This window comes from Colletotrichum fioriniae, assembly GCF_027942845.1.
Source record: "Colletotrichum fioriniae strain IMI 355084 chromosome Unknown scaffold_9, whole genome shotgun sequence".
Taxonomy (NCBI): Eukaryota; Fungi; Ascomycota; class Sordariomycetes; order Glomerellales; family Glomerellaceae; genus Colletotrichum; species Colletotrichum fioriniae.
This window is the reverse complement of record NW_027076845.1, coordinates 2116895-2140270: the sequence shown is the minus strand read 5'-3', so window position 1 is coordinate 2140270 and position 23376 is coordinate 2116895. Positions and strand designations below refer to the sequence as shown.

General features: G+C 53.2%; 6 protein-coding genes across 6 annotated transcripts; 4 read left to right on the top strand and 2 right to left on the bottom strand.

Annotated features, from left to right (window-relative positions):
• Positions 1–57: 57 nt before the first annotated feature.
• HAT1 (histone acetyltransferase 1) lies at positions 58–1617 on the bottom strand (the record flags this gene model as incomplete). Its single annotated transcript, XM_065758188.1, has 3 exons — positions 58–1217; positions 1264–1539; positions 1599–1617. The coding sequence occupies 3 exons, from the start codon at positions 1615–1617 to the stop codon at positions 58–60; spliced, it is 1455 nt and encodes a 484-aa protein (XP_065613330.1).
• Positions 1618–2562: 945 nt separating this feature from the next.
• N0V96_008005 (uncharacterized protein) lies at positions 2563–3801 on the top strand (the record flags this gene model as incomplete). The annotated part of the gene is made up of 2 exons (XM_053194393.2): positions 2563–2595; positions 2866–3801. The coding sequence occupies 2 exons, from the start codon at positions 2563–2565 to the stop codon at positions 3799–3801; spliced, it is 969 nt and encodes a 322-aa protein (XP_053048243.2).
• Positions 3802–10583: 6782 nt separating this feature from the next.
• Positions 10584–11524, top strand: N0V96_008004 (uncharacterized protein; the record flags this gene model as incomplete). Its single annotated transcript, XM_065758187.1, has 3 exons — positions 10584–10814; positions 10871–11219; positions 11303–11524. Coding segments are annotated over 3 exons (802 nt in total), but the record flags the coding sequence as incomplete, so codon positions are not given.
• Positions 11525–12678: 1154 nt separating this feature from the next.
• On the top strand, positions 12679–14151 carry PDA1 (alpha subunit of pyruvate dehydrogenase; the record flags this gene model as incomplete). The annotated part of the gene is made up of 4 exons (XM_053194391.1): positions 12679–12810; positions 12927–13060; positions 13129–13583; positions 13643–14151. 4 exons carry the CDS (start codon positions 12679–12681, stop codon positions 14149–14151), a joined length of 1230 nt encoding a protein of 409 aa, XP_053048241.1.
• Positions 14152–14750: 599 nt separating this feature from the next.
• Positions 14751–17708, top strand: cdc17 (ATP-dependent DNA ligase Cdc17; the record flags this gene model as incomplete). Its single annotated transcript, XM_065758186.1, has 5 exons — positions 14751–14776; positions 14912–15063; positions 15129–16281; positions 16333–17101; positions 17172–17708. The coding sequence occupies 5 exons, from the start codon at positions 14751–14753 to the stop codon at positions 17706–17708; spliced, it is 2637 nt and encodes an 878-aa protein (XP_065613328.1).
• Positions 17709–18560: 852 nt separating this feature from the next.
• N0V96_008001 (uncharacterized protein) lies at positions 18561–20161 on the bottom strand (the record flags this gene model as incomplete). The annotated part of the gene is made up of 2 exons (XM_065758185.1): positions 18561–20029; positions 20155–20161. 2 exons carry the CDS (start codon positions 20159–20161, stop codon positions 18561–18563), a joined length of 1476 nt encoding a protein of 491 aa, XP_065613327.1.
• Between the last annotated feature and the right edge of the window lie 3215 nt (positions 20162–23376).

The following is a 23376-nucleotide window of genomic DNA, read 5'->3' as shown; positions in this document are numbered from 1 at the left end:
ATCCCAACCGGTCCGTCCTCACGTGCTTTTGGGCCTCAACGAGAGAAATGCAGCACGCTAGGCGCTCTCAACTCTGACCTTCTTGGCCGCACCCTGCTCCTCGCCATCATCCACAGATTTACGCTTGCTACCCGAGTCCTCGGCCGAGGAAGCGGCCATGTTCTTCACCCAGCGAGCGTGCCAATCAAGAATTCTGGCGTACTCGAGCTCGACGCTGACCAAGGCCTCGTTGAGCTTCTCTGACCGCTCAGACTGGTCCAGTTGCCCAAGCACATCGGCGTTCTGCCGGTACAGGCGCTGCTTCACGAACAGCTGCCACAGACGGTACTGATGCTTGTCTTGCTTGGTAGGCGTCGGCTTCTTCTCATCGCCGAATCCTACTCGGACAGACTCGGGAAGCTGTGACATTGTTTGAATCTCAATCAGGCGCTTAAACTGACGCTCTACGATCTTGGTCTTTTGACGGAGATCCTTGAGAAGCTCTTGGTCCACCAGGCCCTTGGGTACGGTGCCGCTGGGAGGGCTAGGGATAGCAATGCTCGTATCGATCTTCACCTTGCTGAACTCTGGCAGTGCCCGCAGGAAGGTGATATCAGCCAAGTCGCGCATATCATCGAAAGCCTCGTTGGGATCCTCCACCGTCAGCTCCAGGGTCTGCGGGTTGTTGTAGTAGTGCTCAAAGATGGTCTTATAGAGGCGGGCACCGATGCCCTTGCCCTGGAAAGGCGGCAAGATCAAGAACTGTGACAGACGAGATCGGCAGGGCAGCTCCTCCAGCAGGTTGAACTCCTCCTTTGGCAGATCCCACTCGGATGACGGCGGCGTCGGCGGCCGGAAACAGAAGAACTTGTAAATAGTGGAGTAACCGACAAAGGTGTACGAAGGCTTCTCGCTGTCCTCTGGAGATGTTTGCTTCCGGTAGAGGAAGAATGTGGTCCAGCGGTTGGCATCCTCGAGGACCTTCCACGGGTCCTCCTCATTTTCCGGATCGCGGGAGACGTACGAGCCACCTTCGATGAACATTGGAACCATAATCTCGACACGGGTGACGATCTGACGGACAGCAGGGTCCGCGAGGCTTCCCTTCCACACCTCGTACGTTCCGTCAGGGCCTTCGAAGCTCGAGTGTAGGCTGCCGGGAGGGGTCCAGTCGGCGGGTTGGCTCTGAGAGCTTGTGTTGAATTCGCGGGCAGGTTGGAAGGCCACTGCCACAGATTCTCGGTTAGCGAAGTGTTGTATTCGCGATGGAGCCGCGTGACTTACCCAACGGCAGGTGCTCTTTCAGAGTTGCATCAACGTCCGCCGCCTCAGTCTCTCCAACGGACTGAAACTTCTTGCCGTAGGATACCTGGACATTAGGGCGCATGTCGAACGTGCGGTAGCGCAGGTTGATCTTGAGATCCTTGTATCCAAAGATGCGCTCATCATCGCCGAAGATGGAGTACGTGAACTTGGGGTTGAAGGTGGCAATCGTCTTTGTAGCCCCGGTAGCAGGTGCGATCAAGCTGATATTCAGCGATTCGGTGGCGTTGGCCGACCCTATCCTGCATGTCAGTGATCGTTGCGACGATGGGGTATGAGAAAGTTGAGATTCATACACTCGTCAGTCTCAGCCATGGTATCGATATTGGTATGGTGGGAGAGACGATGTTGTGAGTATTCTGCGGCGTTCTTGTGTGAACAAGGAAGTATTGCGATGGAAAATTCGTCGTCTCGCGGTTCAGCAAACGGCGCTCGGGATTTTGTTTGCTTGTCGAGGTTGACGTTGAAGGACGATCGAGAGCTTCTTTTTTTTGCGACGAAATCAGTCTTGGGGGAAACGCGCAGTCTAAGGCAGTGTCGCGACAAGACGCGCCTGTAAGTTAATTGAGCCCCGCTGCAGTCGGATTGAGTGGCTCACGACAGTCCAGGTGCTGCCGAGCCCTCTTGGATCAATCGGCTCGAGGGGGCGCTAGTACCTAAAATGCCTTAGCTCTAGTCTATCCTCGCAGCAGCCGCAGAAGGAGCAAGCAGCAAAGCAGGAAGCAGCAACGGGAAAGACCCACTGGATTACGACATGGGGTGACAAGGCCCAGAAGGGGGGGGCCCAGAGCCTAGAGGGGAGGTTCAAGGGCATCAAGGGGGGTCACAGAAAGCGAGCAAGGAACCTTGGAAATGCCAATGGAAATTGTCTAGCGACCAATGATCTTGCGCCCGCTGTCCCGGTAGGTGCGCCTTCCATTGGGAGCCAGCTCAGCTCCCCCAACCTCGACGATAATTCTCCCTGCGCACTCCTCTAGCTCAAATTGAACCTAAAGAGAGAGAAAAAAAGGGAAAAAAGCGTCGAGGGCAGAAGTTCGAGCAGCTCAATCTTTTTAACCATCTGCCGATTTCACATCTCAGCCACCCACGCCAGAGCGAACTGCCGTCGACGATTAAAGAACTTCAAACATGCTGGCGTGATCCAACAAAGCCTCGACCAACCCTCTTCCATTCTCTCTTGCTGCTCTCCCCCTTCTCAACCACCCTCTCCAATTTACGCACACGCCGAATCGCAGTCGGATCGACGCTCTCTACCCGAGTATGGGAGGACTCCTGTTGCTGCTCTTGCTGAGCGTACGTACAACTATTCTCTTACACCAAACTTACCTGCCTTGTCGTCGGGTAGCTTCAGCTCCCAGCAAGGCGGTACACTTTCGAAGGCTATGCACGATGGAAAGCTAACAAATCATCTTCGCGATAGACGGTCATGGCCTTGGCGTAGGTTGCACACGGCGATGCTTGCCCCCCAGCCTTCCGAACCCTCCATAAAACTGACGACGTATCCCGCGATTTCCCAGGTCCTTCTTCGCCGGCTCACTACCACTCGCGATAACCCTCACACAGTCGCAACTCCGATTGATATCAAGTGTTGGCGTCGGTATCTTGGTCGGGACATCCATGATTGTCATCATACCCGAAGGCATCGAAGCCGTTACGACCACCGGCGGGCACTCGCACAGCAAGAGGAGCTTGGCGGGTACAGCTGGAAAGCAAGGGAGGCTGGCTATCCGATGGGCGACAGACGGAGAAATACCCCAATTGGCAGATACTGCCAAATCTGCGCGGACTGTTGAGGAAGAGCTTCATACCATTGGCCGTAATGTGGAATACACTGCAAAGCTGCACAGTCGGGAGGAGCAGGACGAACATGGCCACGAGCAACCCCCGGCAGCCGTCCCCGGCCCCGAACCTCATCGCGACGAGCCGAAGCACGAGAACGAGGTACCGACCTTCTACATCGGCCTGTCCATGATCCTCGGTTTCGTCCTCATGTACCTCATCGACAGGCTGCCCCGCCACGCAGCAGGCGGCGGTGGATCAGAGCCACAGATGCGTCATGTCAGCTTGGATAACCTCGGCGGTTCATCGAGCGCCGGCGACGAGGAGACAGAAGGCTTCCTCGGCCCTCTCGCGCCTCCACCAAAGCAATCCCGCAGCCTAGCCACCACCATCGGTCTGGTGATCCACGCCGCAGCGGACGGCATCGCAATGGGCGCGTCCACGTCCACGTCGAATACCAAGTTGGGGCTTATAATATTCGTCGCCATCATGGTTCACAAGGCACCAGCAGCGTTTGGCCTGACATCGGTGCTTCTGAAGCAGGGGTTGTCCAAACGAACGGCGCGAGGACACCTCATCGTCTTCAGCCTCGCCGCCCCTTTCGGGGCTCTTAGTACCTGGGCCATCATCCGAATCTTGGGCGGTGGAAATTTTGAGGGCGAATCTGGTCAGTGGTGGACGGGTATGCTTTTACTCTTCTCCGCAGGAACGTTTCTGTAAGTTTGGACGACAGCCCATGGTTGGAGCGTGAACAGCTACTGACGATCTGCCAGGTTTGTTGCGATGCATGCCATGCAGGAAGACAGCAGTTCTCCTAAGCACGAACATGGCGGCATGAACGGCTATTCTGACGGAAATGGCGCACAAAGGGGCCAGCAGCGGCCGCAGATGCGTGATACTTTTGCGACAGTTGCTGGCATGCTCCTGCCGCTTCTTACCCAGTTTGGACATCACCACTAAACGATTGCCTGCGCGATTGACAAAGGTCTCTTGTATCTCAAGAAAGAAAGAAAAAGGCATAATGTTGGGACTTCTTGTACGAGTAAATCGTGGCATCGAGAGAGAGAGAGAGAGAGAGCCGGGTCCTTCTGATACATGATGATGATGACTGTGTAGACTTCCATAACTTGTGAGTTCGTCTCTGAATCTGGAGGGAATAAGTCCAGACGATGTATTCTAGGAATCTGTACTTTTAGATCGACCGGAAGCGCTTTCGAATCTCCATAGAACGCATAGTAGTCTCAAAATTTCGCTTCGACGCGTTCCAGAAGCTGCAATTCCGAGTCGAGTGGCTCGGAACCAATTTGAACCTTTCCAACTGACCCGGTGGTCCATTGATCGGGGCCGAGGAGCGCGGCCTATGCGTGCTAGGTATGCTATTGCTGGGTAGGTATTACTGGCGCAAGGATGGGAGGGGCCGGCTCGACGGGCGACAGGGAAGCCCTTGTCGACCGAGCGTCCGTAGTTGAGCTAGGTTTCTGGTCGGGGTGTTTCAAGTTCGTACGACGACCTTGGCTCCAGCGAGGCGCTCATGGCGCCGCCTCCTGGCCACCAGGTTGGCTCAAGAGGGATTGACGGTCCTTGGCATCGCATTCGCTTGTCCTTGTCCGAAGCCAGGGCGCGGAAGATCTTCAGCGACGGGAAGAAGCAAATGGTATTCGTACAGTTCAAGGTTCCTCTGTAGTAGGACGGTCAAGGCCTCAACTCAGAGGTCGACGTTCAAAGGGAGAGAGAGATGTCCGCAGCGTCAACTTTGAGGAAAGATCTGCAAGGCTGAACGCTGTATTCGGATCACTGCGCATCTGCTGGTTTGTTGTCGTTTCTTCAGACCCAGATCATCCCATGAGTAAGCTGACATTACCTGTCCTCTCATTATTGAACAATCCAATGTTTGAGAAGCAAGGAGGACTTGAGTTTCGAGAGAGTGAACCCCCAGCGGGCCCGAGCGCAAGAGGATAACTACACCCCTTCGCTGTAACGTCAAAGTAAATCTGAAGCATCTGAGCCGCCAGCGTCGCAAATGGATGGCCCTCCAGAGACTGTTGCTGCCGCCTGCGCAGTTGCCGGCCATAATTGGCCAACTCTTTTTGTTTTTGCAACTTTTCTCAGTCGCATTCGGTGGACAGTTCAGATGCAGATGTTCTTTTCGTGCCCATGGAACACATGGAGGTAAAAGGTCCTAGTCTTCCAATGTGTCGCAACCATACTAGCAGGGTCAAGAGATAGGCTTGAGGAACGTGGGACCATCAATAGGGCCGCTCCCTTACAGGTAGGGAGGCGTGTTCAATTCGGCAGCGACAGGTACCTACTTGCCTAGACTTAGCGCTCGACTCGGGCACAAGCACGTTTTTTCTTTTCTTGTTCAATTGAAGAGACATCGGTTGTACTGTGGAAAACATGGTGCTGGCTGCCGCTGGTGATACAATTCTCTAAAGCGCAACCTGTTAGGTTCAACCGACAGATTGACAGAGCAAGAAGAAATACCAAAGAGCATCGTAGGTAGTTTAGCGGGTTCTCTTGCTGGCAAGTCAACCATGTCCCGTGCGCTGTCGTAACGACCTGCCTAGTCCCCGTCCGCGAACGTGAACGAGTTGTTGTGTCCATATTCGTAGTGCTGTTGTGTCATTGGGTTCACCAATGATCAGAGAGAGGGCCAGAAGTCGTCTCTTTTCCAATCGAAAAAGCAGTTATCTAGAGGCCAGAGCGCCGTCGCATGCGCATGGCTGCGGTGGAACCTGGGCGGGATTATGGGTCGATAGTTGCAAAGAACGTTGAATATGCGAAATTGGCTGTTCCTGCGAGACCTTGGAAGACAACATCCCAGACAATAGTGCCGACTCTCAGAGTTCATAGATGGGAGGGCGGCTGTGGCTGCCCCCCGAGACCGGGGAAAGACGCAACAAAGTCCTTTTTCAGCTTACACGCCAGACTGCCCATTGCGCCATTGCGCTGTCCCCATCGCAGGTTGAGTGAGGTGTGGGAACTTGAAAGAGCAGAGTCGCAACTTTGGCATAAGTTAACCGATCGACGTCACAAATACCCACTACGGTGCCTCTCAAGTGCAGACGAGGTGGGCACTAGTTGGTGGCATGTACTTCGTAAGCGCCACTAACTCGGACCCTGCAGGCCACCCCGGAGGGCAGAGAGATGTGGTTTATTGTTTGCGGCGACTCCAAAGAATGTGAGACGTGCTCTTGACTCTCTCTGTCAGCTGGTCTTGGTTAGCCCATAAAAGACAATAGACCCGAACGTCGGTCATGCGTAGGTATGTACGGGCAATAATGGTATTTGGAAGTCGGGGAAGTAGTGACAGCGTTTAAATGCCCGATCGCGACCAGCGTTGGAGTATGCAATTGTTGGCTTCGTTACGATCGCAGTCGAACTCTTCCGTGGCGATAACGGGCTGACAGAATCGGCAAGCCAACCGCCAAGACTTACGAGAGAAAGTTGTTAGTTGCCGAGACTGCCCACACCGTCGTCTTCTCCTCGTTTGTAGAGCAGTTTCATAGCCCGTTGGAGGCTATCATTCCAAAGCCGGAGGTAAGAAGAGTGATGACGGGAATGCCCCAAATGTTGATATGCCATTCAAGACGAGCGGCCGATGCTGATATTCCTCGGGGGGGAAGCGAGTGTGCGTGTGTGTACATGTGTACACGGAGTAGCTGGCAGTGGTTCGCCGGTGGTTCAAAGTGTGGTGTGTGTGTGTCCGTAGCTTACTAGTAGTACATGGACAAGGTGTGCCGGGGTGGTGTGCCTTAGACGATGTGCGCTTTGGGTAGATTACCAGGCCGGCTCTCCAGTGTCAAGTGTCAGAGCTGTGAAGGAGGGTTGGTGTCAGTTGAGAGAAGGACAAGACGGAACGAAACAACGCTAGAGAAAGACCCAGAATAAAAATCTGTTTTGTTTGGGAATCATGAGCCTGAGCCTGAGCCTGAGCCTGAGCCTGTGTTGGTGTCTGAAGAGAAAGAAATCCATATTGACGGTGGTTGTGTTGGTGCAAGGCAGGAGGCGGTGTGAGAATGAGTAGGCATTGTCTTTGTGTATATGATTCAACATGAGACGACGTTTCCCTCCCTTCTCGTCTAGAGGCTTGCTTGATTACCTCCATGTCGGGTCGAAGAAGTGTTGTTGGAGTTACCTGTCTTGTACGAAACGATGAGAGCTCTTTGTACCCTGGTCCGGTGTAAAGTAAGGTAGAGTACGTAGCGAGGCGAGGGACTCTGTAAGGTTCTGTGTACGTAGTAAGGTACTCTGAGGATAGGCTGCGCCAAGATCAGTCAACTTCAATGCGCCTTCCATCCATTCTTCGCGGCCCCTTCTTCTCTCCCTCTTCCGTCCATAGTGTGTGCGCGTGTTTCTCTCGCTCTCTCGCGGTTGGCATGTCGGGTCCATAATGTGCCACCTACCAAATCAACCTAGATGGTAGTAACCCGTCACTCAGGACCGTATACAGAGTAGGCTGTAACTTTGGGTTTACCATGTTGGACCCAAGTGGTGAAAGAAGACAAAGAAAGACGAATGCACAGTGACCTGGGTGGCACTGGCACTTGCACTTGCACTTGTCCCGCGGTCAGGTCTGCTTCTTCCCTCCCAAAATGCTCTCTACAACCGGGGAAGGCGCTGTACCTCGTACCTGCGTACCTACCTTTTTTACCCACATCGTCTCGAGCCCAGGCCTTCTTCGGCGCACATCCTCCTAGCGCGGTCCCGTCGTGCCCCTTGCCCTTCCCTGTCCCGTCCTCTTTGCATCCTCCCTCCTTTCCTCCCCCGAAAACCAGGGCCACCCACCGCCTCCGCCTTCGCCTTCGCCTTCACCTTCGCCTCTGAGGTGCGTTACCGTCACATTGCTTCCAGCTTGGTTTATTACCTGCCCAAAGCCAGGTACGGAATAGGTACCGTGCCTTTTCAACTTGGCTCTGCGTCTTGAGCCTTGACTCTCTCTCTGTCTCTCTCTCTCTCTCTCTCGATCTCTCCTTCCGATTTCACCACCTTTGCCTTCCAGTTCTTGGTCTTGCTCGTCACGGTCCCCAAGTCCCAGCTTCTTTCATCCATTTGCTTCCTCTTCTCTTCCCTGTCCGGAACACACACCCATCCCTCCCACACACACCCACCCGGACACACACACACACTCTCTCTCTCTCTCTCTCTCTCTCTCTCTTTTGCAGAGGCGTACCGAGTACATAGACGTGCTCAGAGTCAGTTTGTCTTACCTCAAAGTGCCTGGGCCTATCTCGTCCCTCTCTCCTCCTTCACTCCCTCTTCCCCAAGATCCCCAATCCCGGCCTACAAACACTCTGCAGCTGGATTTCTCCTCTCCAATCCAATCCAATCCCATCCCTTCTCCTCTCTTTCTTCCCCCCTCCTACCCATCTTTACCATCGCTCCCTACAACGACAACCACAAAAAAAAAAAAGGCGAGACACATTACATTGCAGGGAGGTGCAAAAGGCATTTGGGCGTCAATCAAGCGAAATCCTCCGATACCACCGAATAATCCACTTTCTATTGAATCGCCCTGGAGCATTCCACTACAAGGCCCAAGACGACCCACGCTTTCCGCTTGACACCTCCGATTGTTAAGCTTCCCGTCTCCCGCTGGCCCCATACACATACAGCACGTACGCTATTCACTACCGCTGCGGCACTGCCAAACAGAACCTCTCATCGCTCCAAGTCGACTTCCGATCCAGGAATCAACCAACCTCAACTTTTCCCACCCGACGCCGCTACTCCCCCATGGGAGACATCTCGCCGCCTTACCCTAACGCATTCGCACGCATAATTCAATATCGTCGCCGAACCGAGTCATTGCCGTCATCCGAGTCGCTCGATCCCGTGAGACTTGCGCATTGATTTCCAACGTGCAAACGATTTGCCATCACCCCCCTCGTGCCATCGTACAGCCCTCGCCTCGACAGATTCGGCAGACATCGCGTCGACTTCACACTGACCAGCACTTTTTCTTCTCTTCTTTTTCACTTGAGTTAGTTGCGCCAACTTGGACATTATCGAGAGTCCATCCTTGATTTTCGATTATAAATGAACACTCGGTAACGACTCTGCGTACTACGAAACGGCCTCCGAATCCACCTACGTTCGACGACCGCATTACGGGAACTCCTGCCAGCGAACTCTTATTCGCCCACGAATACTCAGTCGACGATAATTCTAAGTACGATTGCTTCATATCACAAGTCATCATGGCTGGCTACAACAATAGACCACTAAGTTTCTCCGAGAGAAGAGGGAGCATGCTCAGCGACGACATGACGCTCAATACCGGATCCAGTTCCAGCAGCACAAGACTCGAGAAGATGCCTCAACGGCCGGGACATATTAGAGGGCCGCCTACACCCAGCATGACTACTCCTGCCGCAGACTTCGACCAGCAGTTGACGGGCTCGCCACCTCCCCCGCCCACACCAGCTGCCTCGCCAGGCCCCTCACATCATCAACTCGACTGGAGCGATGCCGCCGATGACGAAGACTTCTTTCTCGCCAAAGTGCGTCATCACTTCAAGAACTCTGGTGGTCCTCACCGCACTCGCCTCCTGGCCGATCTTCTGAACATGTGCACAAGTCAACAGCTGAGCTTCGTTCACCAGTTCGTCAGCCCCCTTCTCAAGAAGGATCCATTCACGAGCCTTCCTGATGAGCTGTGTTTACGCGTAAGAAAGTCTCAAATTCCCAAATCGGTTCGCTTGGCTGACTTGATCTACTCAAGATTCTTTCCTTCATAGATGACCCCAAGGTCTTGGCTCGTGCCTCGCAAGTGTCCCGGAGATGGAGAGACTTGCTGAGTGATGACATGACGTGGAAGAACCTTTGTGTCAAGCACGACTACGGCAGACGCCTGTCGGAAGTCGCTTCATCGATGGGCAGTGGATCTCGACCTGGTGCCCAGCCTCTATGGGGAGACGACTACGCCAGCAGCAGTTTCCCAGGTGCGCTGCCTATGACGGCTCACGCCTCTGGTTCCCGTAGTCTTGATGGATCCGGCAATTCAAGACCCAAGATGAGGTCTTATAAATCGCACTTCAAGCAGCGATATCTCGTCGAAGCCGCCTGGAGATCTGGCGGCACTAGCACCACAAGGAATATCACTCAGGAGGGTGGTGTAGTTACGAGCTTGCACTTGACGCCCAAGTACATTATCGTGGCCCTTGATAATGCCAAGATCCACGTCTTTGATACCAAAGGCAATCAGCAACGCACTTTGCAGGGCCATGTCATGGGTGTTTGGGCGATGGTTCCTTGGGACGATATCCTCGTCAGCGGTGGGTGCGATCGTGACGTGCGAGTATGGAACTTGGCTACAGGGTACGTTGATTTCAAACGGTACAGCAGCGTAGATATGCTAACTTTGCCAGTGCTTGCCTTCACACTCTACGTGGACATACATCAACGGTTCGGTGTTTGAAGATGTCTGATGCAAACACGGCGATTTCGGGCTCGCGCGATACGACGCTTCGAGTATGGGATATTCGCACCGGTTTATGCAGAAACGTTCTTGTTGGCCACGGCGCCAGTGTTCGATGCCTCGAGATCAAGGGAGACATTGTCGTATCAGGCAGCTATGACACCATGGCGAAGGTCTGGAGTATCTCCGAGGGCAGGTGCATTCAGACGCTTCAGGGTCACTTCAGTCAGATCTACGCCATTGCCTTTGACGGCAAGAGAGTTGTCACTGGCAGTCTCGACACCAACGTCCGCATCTGGGACCCCAGAACAGCGTAAGAGCACTATGTCACAAGTCTTTGTTCTGTTTTGGCATGCTAATCAATTGCAGTGAATGCCTAGCTATTTTGCAGGGTCACACCTCCCTCGTGGGACAGTTGCAGATGCGTGGAGACACCCTTGTTACAGGCGGCTCAGATGGCTCGGTGCGAGTTTGGTCACTGGAGAAGATGTGCCCCATTCATCGACTTGCTGCTCACGATAACAGCGTGACCAGCCTGCAGTTCGATGATACGAGGGTCGTCAGTGGTGGAAGTGACGGCCGGGTTAAGATCTGGGATCTGAAAACAGGTCACTTGGTCAGAGAGCTTATTGCTCAAGGAGAGGCTGTTTGGAGGGTGGCTTTCGAGGACGAGAAGTGTGTCGCTCTCGCTTTGCGACAAAACCGTACCGTCATGGAGGTAAGCCATCATTCTTTCAGAAAATTGGGTTGTTCTCGTTGCTAACCAAGACTCCTAAGGTATGGTCTTTCTCTCCTCCGGAGGATGTTCTCTACGATCGTCCACTCTCTCTTCAACAGCGAGTCCTTCAAGAGGCGCCTAACCGACCCTTGAGCGCCATGCAGCTCGATTACAGACAAACCCAGCCCACTGTCGCTGGGTCCAGTCGAGAAGCTGCCGGAAGTCAAGATATTGACATGAGAGACGCGGGTCCTTCTACAGCCCCGCTTCAGGGCGGCAACAAGACTTTCTTCCATGACGACTAGACGTGGTCGGCCACACATTGAAACCTCCCGCTTGGCGAGTTAAATGGGTCTGAAAGGCGATACGGGTTCGGCCGCAGGTGCACTGAACACTTGCGTTACCAAGGCATTAATGAGGCGTTGCGGTTTATTTAGTGATTGACGAGGTCACACACGTCATGAAACGGCCATCTTTCACAAGCTCCCCAGCCTAGATTGGGGTGGCTCGCGAGACAAAGGCGTCGTCTTTTTTGGAGTTGGTCAGGAAGCATCATGGGCATTTCAAAGGATGGCCAGCATGGGTTTGACAGCATTGGGGATTCAATTTCAGTGGTATAATTGGCAACAATCGAAGGATTAAGACTTCAGGATGCGAGCTCAAGCAAGTTTGAGCATGCGGTTAGCCAAGCCAGACCTTTAATATACCCCGAGGTAGCGTACTGTAGAGTTATATACCACTTCAGAACAAGTGCGATGGACTTGAGGCTTGAGGCTCAAGGCTCGGAGTTCCGGTTGGATCTGTGATGAGTAAGATACCTAATCTGACGTACTTTTTCCTTGTGCCTACATGGACAAAGTACCAAGTAGTTTCCATTGTAGTCTTTGAAATTGTTCTTTGCAATCACGAGACATACATGGCATATGAAAAGGAGGGGGAAATGGCCTCGTTGAATTTGATGACCTGTGGCATCAATCATTCAAGTTCAATGGCATTCCCGGGGACTACGGTACCTCCGATCGGATGCCATATTTTGTTCTAATCAGCTCTTATCAAGGTAACTTATTACGGATAGAGTAAGGTAGGGGTTTGGGTTTTCGCGGCGATTGGACCCAGTGCTGGGCTCTGTTTCCCTGCTATCTCCGAAGGCCGCTCTCGCTGTCCACTGAATGCGAACTCGGTGGGAACCGTGCGAGAATATGACCGACCGTTGGAAGCCGGGCCCGCCAAAGTCACAGCGCGCTCGAAGTTCACACCTCGCAAATCCCGTTGAGGCAGGGTCACGTGAAAGTAAGCTAGCCTCATACGGACTAGTAGTTTTCAACAAGCAGCAGCTCCCTTCCCAACCAACGCCGCGATTTTTCGGAGCTCCAGCGAACAAATAATTTGTTATCACCCTCCTTCCCCCGAACCCTTCTCATCCTCATCGTCCGGAGGCTCCATCATCACCACCCCCACGATGTTCTCCCGCGCGATCAGGTTAAACAGAGCAGTGCCTCTGCGCACTCGCGCCCCGGCCACTTTTGCTGCTGCATCCCGGTCCGTCACCACCAACGCCGCATCCGCAACTTTGGAGAAGGGAGTTCCCCAGGTCAGTTTGCGCTCTTTTCCCGTCGCCACATTCGTCGGACATGCTGCGACAACAAAACGGCCCTGGACATGGAGGCATGCTCAATTGCATCCTGCTAACCCATTACGCCATTCTAGTCCGACGATGAGCCTTTCCAGATCACCCTGAGCGATGAGAGCTTCGAGACCTACCAGCTCGACCCCCCGCCGTACACCCTCGATGTCACGAAGAAGGAACTGAAGCAGATGTACAAGGATATGGTTGTTGTCAGGTACGGACAAATCTGTCTCTCTGCACGAAATGTATTTGTTTTAGCTTTGTTACTCACCGTCTGCGCAGACAACTCGAGATGGCCGCCGATCGCTTGTACAAGGAGAAGAAGATTCGTGGTTTCTGCCATTTGTCCACCGGTCAGGAGGCTGTTGCTGTCGGCATTGAGCACGCTCTTACCCGTGAGGATGACTTGATCACTGCTTACCGTTGCCACGGCTTCGCCTACATGCGTGGAGGTACCGTTCGTTCCATCATTGGTGAGCTGTTGGGCCGCCGCGAGGGTATTGCGTACGGCAAGGGAGGTTCCATGCACATGTTCACCAAGGGCTTCTACGGTGGCAACGGTATTGTCGGTGCACAGGTGCCCGTCGGTGCTGGTCTGGCTTTCGCTCACCAGTACACTGGTCGCAAGAACGCCTCTGTTATCCTGTACGGTGACGGTGCCAGCAACCAGGGCCAGGTCTTCGAGGCTTTCAACATGGCCAAGCTCTGGAACTTGCCCGCCCTGTTCGGCTGCGAGAGTGAGTTCTGAGCGCTACGAAAAGGTTATCGCGTCGGTCATGCTAACGAGCTCCCTCAGACAACAAGTACGGTATGGGTACCGCTGCTGCTCGTTCCTCAGCTCTCACAGATTACTACAAGCGCGGGCAGTACATTCCTGGTCTCAAGGTCAACGGCATGGACGTCCTCGCCGTTAAGGCCGCCGTCAAGTACGGAAAGGACTACACTGTTGCTGAGAACGGACCCCTCGTCCTCGAGTACGTTACCTACCGGTACGGTGGTCACTCCATGTCCGACCCTGGTACCACCTACCGTACCCGTGAGGAGATCCAGCGCATGCGTTCCACCAACGACCCCATCGCCGGTCTCAAGCAGAAGATCATGGACTGGGAGGTTGTCACTGAAGACGAGCTCAAGACCATTGACAAGGAGGCCCGCAGCTTCGTCAACGAGGAGGTTGCCGCTGCTGAGGCCATGGCCGTCCCCGACACCACCCCCAAGATTCTCTACGAGGACATCTACGTCCCTGGTACCGAGCCCCAGTTCATCCGTGGCCGCACCCCTGATGAGACTTACTACTTCAACTAAATTCCTGCGCGTGATGAATAATTGTTTCCTAACCTTTCTGTCCTATTGTACAATACCTACTAGCTAGAGAGGGTGAAGTGGTCACAATCTGAACATGGCCAGGGTCTGCAGATATCCTCCTGGTTCGACACAATCTTAGTTCCTCTTTTGTGACATTTGGCGCACTGTGAAATGGCATGCATGCATGCTACCTAACCTTGCTCATGCCTGATGAAAATTGAAAAGCGTCTCTCGGCATGGCGCACTTACGATAGACCGACAACGGGCAGTCTTCTTCCAGTGCGTTAAGCCCAATCGGGGTGGCTCAGAAAACTTGCCCGAAGCGGCGCAGCAGTGGTCCAGGTCGCTGCCTGCCCACGCTGCCTGGAAAGTTTCTGTGGGCCCGTGCAGCTACGGGTCCTTTTCGCGTCACCAGGCAGGAGCTCTTAACGCGATTCTTCTGCTCCAAGCGCGTCGAGGTTCGCCAGGGTCCTCCTACCACCTTCATGTCTGCTCTTCCCCGCCTTCTGAGCAGCTCAATCGGTCAAAGAAACGCATTTCGGGCAGCGTTTCATACCAATTCTCGACTCTTCACTATCTACACTCGACCAGACATCACCATGGCGCCAAAACAGGCGACGCTGGGGTACGTCAAGCCATCTCAGACAACGTTGGGGTGTGTGAAAGGACAATGCTGCTAGGACTACCGCAGATGCAACCGAATTGTCCAATTCCAGCTATCGTGTGGTTTGCAAGAATGTCTGCTGACAGAGCTATACAGAAAGTTCTTCGGAGCGAAAGGATCCAAGCCTGAGCCACAGCAGAGCAAGCTGAGCTTCGCCACCAAGGCAGCCCCGAAGAAGGAGGTTAAGAAGGAGATCAAAAACGAGGACGATGCAGACAAAGACGCCGTTAAGACACAGAAATCTCCCAGTAGTATGACGTGGCTTCATTCCTTGGACGTCTCCTGTTTCGATTGACTAACGAGTCAATTACAGAGCCACGGAAACGTACCAGAAGCCCGAGCCCCGCCGTACAAGCATCGAGCCCGAAGGTCAAGAATGAGATTGTCGAAGAGGATGAGGACGATGAGCCTGCCACAAAGAGACCGCGAAGAGGCCGCAAACAAGTCATTGAGGACGAGGACGAGGACGAAGTGATGGACGAAGCCCCTAGCAAGTCCCAACCAAAATCACCAAAGACCTCCCAGGCCAAAAAGAACGGCACAGAGAAGTCTGCCAAGGCTGCAAACGCATCCAAGACTGCTCAACCGAAGAAAGCGGCCAAGTCTCCCACGCCTGTCGTTGAGGACGATAAGGAGGATGCAACGGAGTCCGCATCAGAAGACGACGTAGTTGAAGACGACGAAGAGGAGGCCAAGCCTACGGCAGCGAAGAAGAAGGCCTTGGAAAAGGTGCAGATGAAACTGAAGACTCAAACAAAGGACCCGTATCCCGACTGGAAGGCGGGCGAACCAGTTCCCTATGCTGCGCTCTGTACGACCTTCTCCCTAATCGAGCTCACGACCAAGCGGCTCGAGATTATGGCACACTGTTCTCTGTTCCTCCGACAGGTTCTGCGTCTGACCCCCAACGATCTTCTTCCTACTGTTCTGCTCATGATCAACAAGCTAGCTCCTGACTATGCCGGCATTGAGCTGGGCATTGGTGAGTCACTCATCATGAAGTCCATTGGTGAATCTACGGGACGAAGTCTCGCGGTCATCAAGCAGGACCAGAAGGAGATTGGAGATCTCGGTCTTGTTGCCGTCAAGAGTAGATCGACTCAGCCAACCATGTTCAAGCCCAAAGCTTTGACAATACGAGGAGTACACAAGGGTCTCATGGGCATCGCCACTGTTTCTGGCAATGGTGCCCAGGGCCGTAAGGTGGACGCCATCAAGAAGTTGCTCTCAGCAGCCGATTCTCATTCCTCTGGAAAGGTAGATATCACGAAGGACAAAGGCGGACCCAGCGAAGCCAAGTATCTTGTCCGATTCCTCGAGGGTAAACTTCGATTGGGACTGGCAGAGAGGTCTGTTCTTGTGTCTTTGGCACAAGCTGTGGTCTTCCACGAGGCCGACGCCAAAGGTCAGGTACCAAAGACGACAGACGTGGAACAGGCCGAGGCCGTTCTTAAGACAGTCTACAGGTTTGTGGCTCGGTCTCACAATTACCATTTCCTTGTACTAATCATTTATAGTGAACTTCCAAGCTACGATGTCATCATCCCCGCCATGGTAGAACACGGCATCATGAACTTGCGCGAGCATTGTAAGCTAAAGCCCGGCGTACCCCTGAAGCCGATGTTGGCAAAACCAACGAAAGCTATCACTGAAGTTCTGGACCGCTTCGAGGACCAGACCTTCACCTGTGAATACAAGTACGATGGCGAACGAGCGCAGATCCATTACGTTGCGAAGTCCGCAGATGAGGAGATCAGTCAATCTTTGCCAGGAGCTACGACAGCTGCGGCAAATGGTGTTGCTGCCATCTTTTCCCGTAACTCGGAAGATCTCTCCAAGAAGTATCCCGATATCCTTGCCAAACTGCATACTTGGGTCAAGGAGGATACGAAGAGCTTCGTCCTTGACTGTGAGACAGTTGCGTGGGATGTTGACGAGAAGAAAGTCCTTCCTTTCCAGCAGCTGATGACGCGGAAGAAGAAGGACGTCAAAATCGAAGATGTCAAGGTCAAGGTCTGCGTTTTTGCTTTTGACCTCCTCTATCTCAATGGCGAGGCCATTGTTGAGAAGTCGCTCAGGGAGCGTCGCGAGCTCCTGCTGAATGCCTTTACCCCAGTAGAAGGCGAATTTGCCCTTGCTACACATATGGATGGACAGGAGTTGGAGCAGATCCAAGTGTTCCTCGACGAGAGTGTCAAGGCGTCCTGCGAAGGTCTGATGGTAAAGATGTTGGACGGCTCGGAGAGCGGGTATGAGCCCAGCAAGAGGAGCCGAAACTGGCTCAAGGTAAGCCGCTTGGATCCCTTGGAGGTGTCCACTGCGCTGATGATTTGTCGTGCTGACTGCATATTTCTAGATCAAAAAGGATTACTTAAGCGGCATCGGCGACTCGCTTGACCTCGTAGTACTGGGTGCATATTACGGCAAAGGCAAGCGTACATCAGTCTACGGCGCCTTCCTCTTGGCCTGCTATAATCCGTCGTCTGATTCGTATGAAACCGTCTGCAATATCGGCACGGGATTCTCCGAAGCCGTCCTCGAGGAACTGCACAAGCAGCTCTCGGACATTGTCATTGACCGGCCAAAGCCGTTTTACGCACACTCCTCGGGCGGGCAACATCAGCCCGACGTGTGGTTCGAGCCTCGTTACGTCTGGGAGGTCAAGACGGCCGATTTGACGCTCAGCCCGCGCTACAAGGCCGGGTGCAAAGAAGGTGTCGACCCCGGCGGTGAAAAGGGAATCAGTCTGCGCTTCCCGCGCTTCATCAAAGTGCGCGACGACAAGAAGGCTGACGAGGCCACGTCCAGTCGCCAGGTGGCTGAGATGTACCGCAAGCAGGAGAGCGTGACCAAGAGCAAGGGCCCTGCGGTGGATGATGATTTTGAGTATTAATTACAAGGGTTTCAATCTTTGCTAAGAGAATTGGCGAATCATGGCGTTATTACATGGCTGTGGGCGGGATTGCGATATATGCGGGTGCTTCCGCTCATCACGACGGGAAAAGGGGTTAGGTTGAATGAAGCATGGCTTGTGAGTTTACGCAATCGCATATATAGGTACTTGCAAAATGTGTTCAAATCGTTGCGCCACGCAGGAAGAAACACATGCGATTTCTTTCTTCATACCGAACGACATGTGTGTACCTTACTTACCTATTCGTCCCGTGTTTTTGCTCTGTTCCTCTTTTTCTTATCTCGCATGTCTCACGACGGGAGGAGGAAAGCGCAATCCTGCGGGATGTGTAAGCGTATTTAGATTTACTTTGCTTTTGCATGCCGCCGCCGCCGCGCCGGCAGATGCATGTGTGATCTTCGTCATTGTGCCTCTTGCCTCTTGCCTCTTCCCCTTTTTTTTTTTAAAAAAAAAAACCCCCCCTTATGAGAGCATTGCAGCTTGCATTGCCAAGAATAACCTTGCATCGGACATTTCCCACGTACATTATAAATGTGCAGATGACATGTGCTACGCAAGTGCTAGAAGATGATTTCGATTTTAACTTGCACAATATCTAACCATTAAGACATGTTCAATGTTGACCAATGTTGGCAGTAGTTGTGGAAACAAGTCTTATCATATATATATATGTCTGTGATTTGTAGTGCCCTGGTCTATTCTACAAGCTATACAAAGACTCGGCCCCGGGTTATGTAAGTGGTAAAGTGAGGCTCAAGTAACCAATAAATTTCGGCTTTTAACCTTATCCGCTGTACGGATACAAACTCGAAAGGGCCGGACGAAAACTTTCTAGGCTCTAGCGACACCCCCCTTCTTAGTAACATGTTCCTTTGCGACCTTTCCCATACCGATGCCCTTCCTTCGGCCCCGAATCACAGCCTCCAACGCCTTACCGACGGCGGGCATGTCACCGAGCATGGTCAAGTGTCCGCGCTCGGTGCTGACACGCCCACCACGTACCAACTCGTACCCCTCTGGCAGCTGCGCCTCGCGTGCGAGAACCACGCCATCGCCGGCGCGGAAAATGAGGTCGTCGTAGGCTTGTGCGTGGCAGATGGCCTCACGGCTGCTGACCTTGACGGCGTACACGGTGGGGACTTCCTTGCCGTAGATGATGCCGAGAGGAGGGTACGCGTTGGCCTCTGATAGTACTGGGTCGAATTGTGTTTCTTGGCGGAAGCGCTTGATCTCGGAAAGGGTACGCTCGAGGTAGGCGATGTTTCTGGCGCGGTTAGGGGGCGTAGGCGTACCAGGCGCCCCCTTTGTGAATGGTGATGGTTTACTGCCATCTATCTGTGGGTTGATGCCTCCTTCGCGAACGTGCTCTACCTTCCGGGCTGCATCGATTACTGATGGCGGCAAGACATGGTTTTGTTTCTTCTCGCTTGAGCTGCGACTGCGGACTGATAACAGAGAGCTGAGCGTTGTCGACTTTTCCTTTGGTACTAGAGGAGGTAGCGGAGGCTCGATACATGGCGTGAGGCGATATTTGATCCATTCATTTACATCGTGAAAGTCGATATTGTACTCCTCTTTCGTGTCTTTGTTGACGAAACAGAAGCCGTCGTCGGGAAGAAACACGAAGGATGTTCTGAGTGAGAAGTTGACCTGTGCAGTCAGAATCTTCTCGTTGAGGAGGACTGCGTCGCCGTCTCTCAGTGGTCCTAGGACGTTAATGCACCGCTGAGGTGTACCGACGTAGACCACTCCGGAGAACAGATCCGGTCTCTGGTTGACAACGTGGCGGGTGATGAGACCACCGAGGCTGTGGGCCAAAACAAGAGCGCCCCTGGGCTCTTTCGAATCCGCCTGGTTGCATGGCAGCTTTTCCAAGAACTCAACCATTTTACGTGATAGTAAATGAGGGCTCAGTCTCCAGTCGTAGCCATAATCATGCAAACGTAACTTTCCTTTCCGAACGTTTTCGCAAGCGGCAATTTTCTTGAACAGCTTTCTGGAGATGTCGATGGGACCAATGTTCTGGAGCATGCCTGATGGGATGATGCGCTCTTCCATTGACTTTTCGTCTTCGGGGTCAAGGCCGACTTCCAAGTCCGCCTTCCTCATGTTGAGTCCAATTTTGACTGGAGCCCATAGCTGGTGGTGCGGAGGCTCTGCTGATCGTAGGATCGAACCACGGTACCCGCCGAGAATCACTATATCTCCAGTCAAGGTCTCTAGCACTCTGTCTAGAGTCGACAGTCCGTCGTTGTCCGCTTTGGGTGCCGGGGCTTCGGGGATGGCCTTGCCCGTTGCGTCTTCATTGAGTTTGAGTGACGATCCAAGTTTGGGTAGGCTTGGCATTTTGAACGTCGGTCTTTCGGGCAGACTGTCTTTGATCGCCTTCATCCTCACATTGGCCATTTCTCTGACATGATCAAACCTGCCATCGTCATCCCCGATAGAAGATGTGCGAGACAGCGAGTGGTATAGCAGCGAATCATCGGATGTAACTCGCCGCAAAACACGGGGTCTTGTAGTAGAAGGTCTCCCAGATGATACGGACGGACGATTACCGGATGCTTCATTGGCCATCGTCTGCGCACGAGGAAGACCGTTAGCACCACTAGACATGGCAGCGGTGTTGTTATAAGGCCTTCTATTCTGAGCCAGGGGAAATTTCCGCTGTTCAGTTGTCGTCGTCGATCTCGGTTCCGCCTTCTCTGCAGCCGCAGTGAAGAAGGATAAAGAGTTGAAGATTGCTGAAGGAGCCGGGAACGAAGAGAATGCATTCGAAAACTTCTTCAGCGCATCAGCTCCCGTAGATGATGAGCGTTTATGTCTGGTTTGACCAAAAGATACGGATTCGAGGGCGCTCTTGGGCGCCTCGCCGTCCCCACCACCAAATATCATGTTCCGGGGACTCGACTGCCATGGTGATGGCAGGTCTTCCTTTGGAGCTGGCCTAGCTTTTTGAAGCTTTTGAGACTCCCGTCTGCGAGGCGGCGCTGGCGAGATGGGAATGTCCGACTCGGTCTCGAAATTGGTAGGGATCTCGTCGGGGAAGGGCGTTAGTTCTGGCGAGCTAGCGGACTCGTCACTACTCGTGGTACCAGGCAGGAAGAGTCCAGACGACTTTCTCTCCCTCTCTCTCTCCAATGCAGCAGCCTTCTCAGCTTTGGATGTCTGTGGTAGAGTGAGTCGAGTTGCAGCAACACTCAGTGCGGGTTGCATGACGGACTGGGCGCCATCCTGGTCATCATCACCATAAACTGGATCTTCAGACGGGACCTTATCTAGAGTCGGAGACGGAGACCTCCTTCTTTCACTGACGCCTTCTTTTTGAGACATGGCTACCATCGTGAGCTTTCCCGTCGAACGTGCTGAGAGATCGAGTGGTCGGATCGCGGGGTGTATAAGAATTATAAAAGTCGCAATTTGCAGCCGGGTGTTCCGGGTGTTAGCTCAATGGCACATGCTCAATGGCCTTTTTGGGAAGAGTGAGAGTGGACACCTGCTGGTGCTGCACCGAGGTCAGGACGGGAGATTGACCTGAACAAGAGGCCGAAACCGACACGACGAGGTAAAAGAGGACCTCAAGAATCTGGGGAAAAGCTGGGTCGAGAGCTATGTGATCCAGTCAAAGGGAAAAGATAGAAATGTGCCTTGCAGAGGTGTAGTGGATTTAGGTTGTGTGTGACGAGGTGGTGGGATTTAGAAACGATGATTCAGTACAACACTCCGATCTGAGAAGGACGTAGATTTGACAATGACGAACCAGATAATTGGAGCAGGGGTAGGGAAGCACCGCGTAGGTGATATAAGAAAGAGAAGCTAAGGTAGCAGCAGTACCTTAGTAGGGTGCGTAAGGTAGTCGTACCTTTCTGCTTAGAAAAGTAGTGTACCTGACCGCGTATCTATACGAAGGATAACCCACGTGTGCCCACTTGTTCCCGTCCTACCTATTCGTACCCAAGGACTAGGAATGTACCTTACGTTTGACGTGCGTGCGTGCCTTGCCTTGACAGAAACAGAAAACTCGGGTCAGGAAAGGAAAGGCAAGGTACCACCCTCGCCTCAGTCCGAGGTGTGGGTAATAGCCAACACACATAACCGCACAACCTGAAGAATGGAGCATGAAAGGGAAGCTTGCTGATGTTCTTCCCGCTGTGTACCGTAGTAGTTGCGCAGACGGTAGGTGCTAAAGACCAGAAGTCTGATATGCACAGAGCTGCGCCTCCCTCGCCCGAGAACCAGGGGCATCCTTTCTCGGAAGTACATCATAGAGATCTCCAGCAGGAAGGGGCTCAGGCTCAGGCTGCCAGATATCGAATGCGGCTAGACTGGAGATCGCTGTGTGTTCATCTCACTATTGTTTCTTCCGCGCTCGACCGACATTTGCTTTCCAATTGCCATACCGGACCGTCCATTCTGTCAGAGGCACGGATAACGGCATTAAAAGTGGGAGGTTGTTGCGCAGACAGCTGTGCTTTTGCTCTGTCAAGGCCAGTGTGCGGCGCGTGGTCTTGGAAGAAGCCGTGGACATATTCTTATCCTTCTTCGTCTTCATCTTCTTCTCCGCCGTTGCACTGTCTTGCATCAGGGGCGCTCTGGCCGATACAATCGCTAGGTGTCCCTCGTCCTAGGTTGAGGCCGCGATTCGAGCAATGCTTGTTTTTTAGGTGTAGTGGTCAGCGGGCGTATTTTTCTTTCCAAGGTTCTTGTCTATTTCTTCCATTCTCTGCCCAATGCCACTGACATAATCACATGCGCCGTCTGCGTCTTAGCTCCCGCCCCACCATGTCTTAGCCACCAATTGGAACCTGTGTCATTGGCCAATGTCCATGGCCCACTAGGTCGGCCGGCAGCAACGGACCCTGCGGCACCCGATGATCCGGCATTGCCATGTCGATCGGCCCAAGTCAGCTTGTCAGACTTTCCTATCGATTTTGCTGGATGACTTTGATGCCTATAATTGTGGAGGGGATATGGAGAAATGCTACCAGCATCAACGGCTACAGGATGACAGGGAGGACACCAAGTTCATATGTGCCGACATAAGCACCCAGCGTCAATTCATCCTGAATGCACAAATGTGATCTAAGGAGGAGGTGGGTATCTATACCTCTTTGCCTACCTGACATGTCTGCCTTAGGTACGGTACTTGGAAAGCATACAGTCTCGGGTATCTAGGAACATGCAGATACAAGGTATTCTTAGCAAAAGTAAGCTCGGTCAAATGGCCTGATGGTAACCTCAAACTTGCAAACTTTGAGGCTCGAGGATTCAGATTGGCCTGCTTGGACGTTCCATGGTGATTCCAGATTCCGGATTCTTGCTTGGGCTGATCTGATGTACGGCTCGCCCAACGCAGCAATCTATACCGAGCCATCCAGCACAAAGCACGTTTCCACGCTTCGTGGCTTCCAGTTCCACCCACGGACGGACCTGGAGCCTCAGTGCTGTTTGAACGGAGGTGGACTTTGGCCTTTGGCCTTTCCATCAGATAAGAATTCTTATCGCCCCACTAATTACCAGACACATCTGCAGGTGCAGCTAACGACCTTACCCGCGCTTGCACCTGCGTCTCCGAGGTATCTTTGTGCCTATGAGGGACGTCATTGCCAGGCTAAGCCGCCAACCCAATGGAAAGCCTCACCCGCCC